The sequence below is a fragment of the Asparagus officinalis genome, chromosome 7 (genome assembly GCF_001876935.1).
Source record: "Asparagus officinalis chromosome 7, Aspof.V1, whole genome shotgun sequence".
NCBI lineage: Eukaryota > Viridiplantae > Streptophyta > Magnoliopsida > Asparagales > Asparagaceae > Asparagus > Asparagus officinalis.
Window position 1 is genome coordinate 112,653,194 of NC_033800.1, and position 5,762 is coordinate 112,658,955.

Here is a 5,762-nt window from a genome sequence, read left to right on the forward strand (position 1 = left end):
TAATTAATTATCTTTAATGAATTGATAATAAGGAATAGATAGGAGCCTTTTAAAATAAAACAGAAGGCAATAAAAAAGATAATGTGCGGTTTATTTTAGAGAGAACCGAAAATAATTGGAAATAGGGTACCGATGGAGATGACCTAAAAATGCAGTTCCAGAAAAATCTTTTAAAAACCAGAAAATATAGCATAATATTTAGACCAATCTTCATAACTATTCCGAAGTCCAATTCTCACTCCATAATGAGTTACTGTTTGCCGAAAGTGATAAAATTTTATATATTAAATTCAGCGGCATTACATAGAAAAATAAAGTACATGAAAAAAAAACCGGGCATGTCATTTCCTCCATATCCATCATAATAGTATTATCCTCAACAACTTTATCTCATTAGATTATGGCATCCAGTCGCGAAAAATCTTTTTAACAAGAAGACGACCAAATTTTATGTGCTACGTGGCTCGAAATTTCTCAAGACCCAGTCATGGGTTCTAATCAAAAGGACAAGCTATGGGAACAGATTTCTGTTTTATTTCATTAATTTTTTTTAATATTTGTACTGCTCAAAGAACTCCGAAGTCTCTCTTATGCCGAATGCAATTAATTATGAAGGACATCAGTAAATTTTGAGGATGCATTCGACAAGTCGAGCGCCTAAATCCAAGCTGTGCTTCTGAGCTTGACATTATAAGTATTTGAATAACAAAAATCTAGATTATGAACATCTATTATCATGTTATTAATACTTGTTTCTTATTCTCTTGTGGTAGATTAAACGTGCTAGGATAATATTTGTAGAAGAGAGGGGTTTCTATTTGATCATGTTTGGTCAATTTTAAAAGATGCAGAGAAATGGGAAAATATAAGTGTCATATCGCCTGCAATTTTAAAAACTTCAAAGTCTCTCTTATCTCAGGGATCAGATTCAAGTTCTCTTGTCATCAACTTAAATGATGATAATGAGGGATATACTCATAATGACGATGATATGTTAACAAGTCGACCGGTAGGAAGGAAGAAAAAGAAGATGAGGAGACGACGGACAATTGAAAAGAACCTCGACTTTGAAACTCTAAAAAAATAATCAAGAAATTGTTGGTATTTTAAAAAAAGTCATGGACAACGAGAAAATGATAGAATGATAATGCACCAGATTATAATGTTACGGGCCAAAAATGATAAGAAAAAAAAATAGATCTTCAAAGGGAACGACAAGAAAGTAAAATTATGTTAATTAATCTTGATATTATTACTGAACCTTCGGGACACGAGTATTTTCGAATTAAAAAACAAGAGATTTTAAATAGAAACACAACTGGAGGTTCTTCATCTGATATTCCTAATCCTGAATATAGTTATGCAGGAAGTCAATACAGAATACCTGACTACAGAAACGTTGGATATGGAGGAAATGACTTGCCTGATTTTTTATTTTTTTTCATGTGCTTTATTTTTCTATGTAATGTCGCTGAATTTAATATATATAAAATTTCATCACTTTCGGCAAACCGTAACTCATTATGGAGTGAGAATTGGACTTCGGAGTAGTTATGAAGATTGTTCCAAATATTATGCTATATTTTATGGTTTTTAAAAGATTTTTTTGGGACTGCATTTTCGGACCAACAACACCGGTACCCTATTTCCAATTATTTTCGGTTCTATCTAAAATGAACCACACATTATCTTTTTTTTACCTACGGTTTTATTTTAAAAGGCTTTTATCTATTTTTTATTATCAATTCATTTAAAATAATTAATTTTATTTTAATATATGATTATATTATATATTACAATTTTAGTATTACTTTATAATATATTTTATATTTAAAATTAATTCATATAATTTTTTTCATTTTATATTTTCAAAATATTTAAAATATTATATAAATAATCATTTAATAATATATATTTTTAAATGGAGTTTCGTATAGAGGGTGTGGTTGGAGTGACCCCCTCTAAAACAAAATATGCATGAGAATATTTTTTGGGGAGGCTGCAAAATGCAGCCTCTCCGTCGGAGTTGCTCTTATGGGTCTACTTGTTTCGCTTTGCCATTACTCCTTTATGACATTGTAATATCATTGTCTTTAAATTACCATATTTTGTTTCCCCGAGCTAGTGTTCCCTAACCCATTTCCGCTAGTGTTCCCTAACCCATTTCCCCTCTTCGTACGCGTCTGATAATTAGAACTTGCATTTCAGCATTAAACTGCACGTTCTCTTTTTTTATGTGAATTTTTTTTAATCCATGATCTGTTGTTTTCTTTTTGTTGTATAGACGTGCTTTTTATGACAAGAGAATCTCCCAGGAGGTCAGCGGCGATGCTCTGGGTGAGGTAGGACTGTGGAATAGATGGTGTGACAATTTTTAGTTCTGAATTTGCATTTTTGACTTGAACATCTAAGCTAAATAAACAGATTGTGATTCTCATTTGTCTATTATTTCATGATTTTACACAGGAGTTCAAAGGCTATGTTTTCAAGATCATGGGAGGATGTGACAAGCAGGGTTTCCCGATGAAGCAGGGAGTGCTGACCCCAGGACGTGTCCGCCTGCTGCTGCACAGAGGCAAGTTAAAACTTGTTATCTTATTTATAGTCAGTTATCTTGTAGTGCTGCCAAAAGACAATGGCCTTTACTCAACATCTCAAGGATTTTAGCAGCATCCAAGCTTCACCCTGAAGACTAAATCCGCCTTGATTTCTTTAAAATTGTAACTAAATTCATCTAGCTAGAGAAAGCGGTAGCACACTTAGGCCAGTTACAGCTACATAGCCTGAGTGCTAGATGGAAGAAGCTAAGTGTTCATTACAAATAGCAGTAGGTAATCAAATTGAAACTTGATATTTTGAGGTTTGGGCCTCATTTAGGAACACTATTCATGTTGTCTGGCTATTTATTGAATTCTGCTTATGAGTACAATTTTTATGACCAATCATGTTAAACTATGTTACCCGGTATACTTCTATCATGAAGCTATATCCCATACTGGACACGTACCCATACCTCATGGGCACTCCTTGGATTTATGTATCAATTTATTATTTTAGACATGTACTTGACTATATAATATATGTTTTAATTTAAAACATTTGTCATACAATTATTGGACATATATCCTACACTTTATCCATATCTTGAAATGGGGTAGATATCAGTTATGCTTGTTTCAGCCCATCCTCCAAGTTCAAAACAAGGATATAAAAGGAGTGTCTAGTTAAAAAATAAGCAGCAATTTCCAATTTATAATAATCAACATAGTAAAATAATTAAAAGTGTGAGGAACTTTATTTTTAATAAGACACGAATTGAAAACAATGATGATCTCATGTAATAAATTATTAAATTCAATATATACATAACCGTGTCACTGTACCCTACATTTTATAAATTTGACGTGTCCCGTACCTGCATCCATTCCGGTGCCCGTACCATTTTTCATGCAACTTAGCTGCTCATGCTCATTTTTAAGTCTTATAACTCTGCCTATGCCTCCTATAATACTTGATGTCATCGTCTAGCCTCTCTTCTTTCTACGTGGTCTCTTCAGTTTATCAGGAGCCAGTTCTTGTATTCCCTAGTGTAACCTGATTTTCTAGAATTTGTTACTTATCTTTTTCGAATGAACAAAAGAGGATGGTAGTTTCAGCATAACTGTGAGCTTGTTACCTACTCTTGAACGTCTTTCATATCTCTAGATTCAATAATATTTAGTCTTGTCAGTTTCTAGTAGTAAATATAAAGACTGTACCTTTGACCTTTTTCTTTATTTTTGCCTGCAATTAAATGTTGGACAGCTGTTGCGTTCTCGTATGGGGGCATTAATAGGTTGCCTTACTTTGAACAGGGAACTAATAGGTTGTTTTATTTTTAACAGGAACACCTTGCTTCCGTGGCTATGGAAGGCGCAACGGAGAGCGCAGGAGGAAGTCCGTTCGTGGGTGCATTGTTAGCCCCGACCTCTCTGTTCTCAACCTTGTCATTGTTAAGAAAGGTGAGAACGATCTCCCTGGCTTGACTGATGTTGAGAAGCCAAGGATGAGAGGACCAAAGAGGGCGTCCAAAATCCGCAAGCTGTTCAACCTGTCTAAGGAAGATGACGTTCGCAAGTATGTCAACACCTACCGCCGAACATTCACAAATAAAGCAGGTTGGTTGTTTTACAAATCCAATTCTGCATATTTACATTGTATATAACTGTCTCTTGGGGATCTTAATCCTATGACATGGTGTTATCTAAGTAACTATGAAGATACCTTGATTTGTTTGCGTCAGGGCTAATGCTTTATTTTAGGTAGTGTGTTGTGCATTATTGTTAAGAATATGTGGGAAGATGGGGTACTCTGTCAGATCTGATTACCTTCATTGGTTTCTAACATTTTTCTGAACTTATTTTATTGCTACAACTGTAGTAAGTGCGACCTACATTTTACTATTATAATATTATGTAATCAGAAAATATTGACTATCACTGTTCTAATTAATCTGTATAATCCGTCGTTTACCCCATTTGGTAGGAGCTGCATGGGTTACACGAGTAAAATGTTCTCTTCATTGGCCTCATTTTTTTGTTCTTCTGATTCTGGTTATTCAAATAAAGGACCCATGATGCTGATCTCTGCCAAGAGTTCATCGGCTGTGCCCCCATAACATGACTTGCATAAACCCTATATCTCTAATGAGTGTTTCCATTTCTCTTAGTTATGAAGAAACTTGTAGTGAAAATATATTTTTAATGGAGATGAAACTTGTTATGATTCCAGATTTGCATAGTCAATTTCAGAAGCTCATGCCTTCTACATAGACGTAATATTGTTGAATGAATTTATTTTCAGCATCTTGAGAATATTCAAGCGTAAACATTTTTCTTGTCATCCTAGTAACAAAAATATTCATTATTGTTTATGTTAAAAAAGAGAGAAATTCCAACAAGTAGTTGCTAACCAGTGAAGGTTGTAGTAAATCCTTTGCAGACTTTTTCCTTGCCTTGGTTTTTTTTGAACCTTTTTCCTATGTTTTTTTTTTTTCAGGGAAGAAGTGCAGCAAGGCACCTAAGATCCAGAGGCTGGTGACTCCCTTGACACTGCAGAGGAAGCGATCGAGAATTGCAGAAAAGAAGAAGAGAGTGGCCAAGGCCAAGTCTGAGGCTGCTGAGTACCAGAAGCTCCTGGCCACCAGGCTGAAGGAGCAGAGGGACCGAAGAAGTGAGAGCTTGGCAAAGAAGAGGTCCAGGCTCTCTGCTGCGGCCAGCAAGACCGCATCCACGGCTGCCTAGGCTCAGATGCCATTTGGAAAGTAATTTTGAGAAGGGTTGACAGTGATTTTGCTTAAAACTAGGTGTGGCTTTTTTATTATCCTTCAGTTTGAAGTAATTTTGACAGTTCTAGTAAATTCTTGTCTGAAACATAAAATTGTCTTTACCCTTTGAAGTATGGGATGTTGAACTTGAAACATACCCCCCCTGTTTAGTGCCGAAGTCTGGTAATTTGTTAGGTTTTCAGTGGTTAAATTTTTTTTATATACTTAGGGTTACGGAGATCCTCTAACATTGTTATGGAAGTGAAATATTAACAAACCCGCTTTACAGCAAGGCCAAAGATAACAGGGCGTGTCACAGTCAATGCCGTTCACAGCGTTGGGATGCCTTCATGAGCTGTGCTCGCAATTGCCTTTGAAGAAAACGTTGGTCTCGAGTTTTAAGAAACCCCCCACCCACCCAAAGCAACGCCTTGAATTTTACTAGTTAAGGAGTTGC

At 35.3% G+C, this 5,762-nt stretch overlaps 1 protein-coding gene across 1 annotated transcript in view; it reads left to right on the plus strand.

Annotated features, from left to right (window-relative positions):
• Nucleotides 1–5,516, plus strand: part of LOC109848704 (40S ribosomal protein S6-like) — a 6,318-nt gene extending 802 nt beyond the window's left edge. Inside the window, exons 3-6 of the mRNA XM_020418350.1 lie at nucleotides 2,285–2,342; nucleotides 2,467–2,575; nucleotides 3,885–4,157; nucleotides 5,038–5,516. Coding sequence (XP_020273939.1) covers nucleotides 2,285–2,342; nucleotides 2,467–2,575; nucleotides 3,885–4,157; nucleotides 5,038–5,282 — 685 coding nt within the window. The 3' untranslated portion in view covers nucleotides 5,283–5,516. The remainder of the gene's footprint in view (nucleotides 1–2,284; nucleotides 2,343–2,466; nucleotides 2,576–3,884; nucleotides 4,158–5,037) is intronic.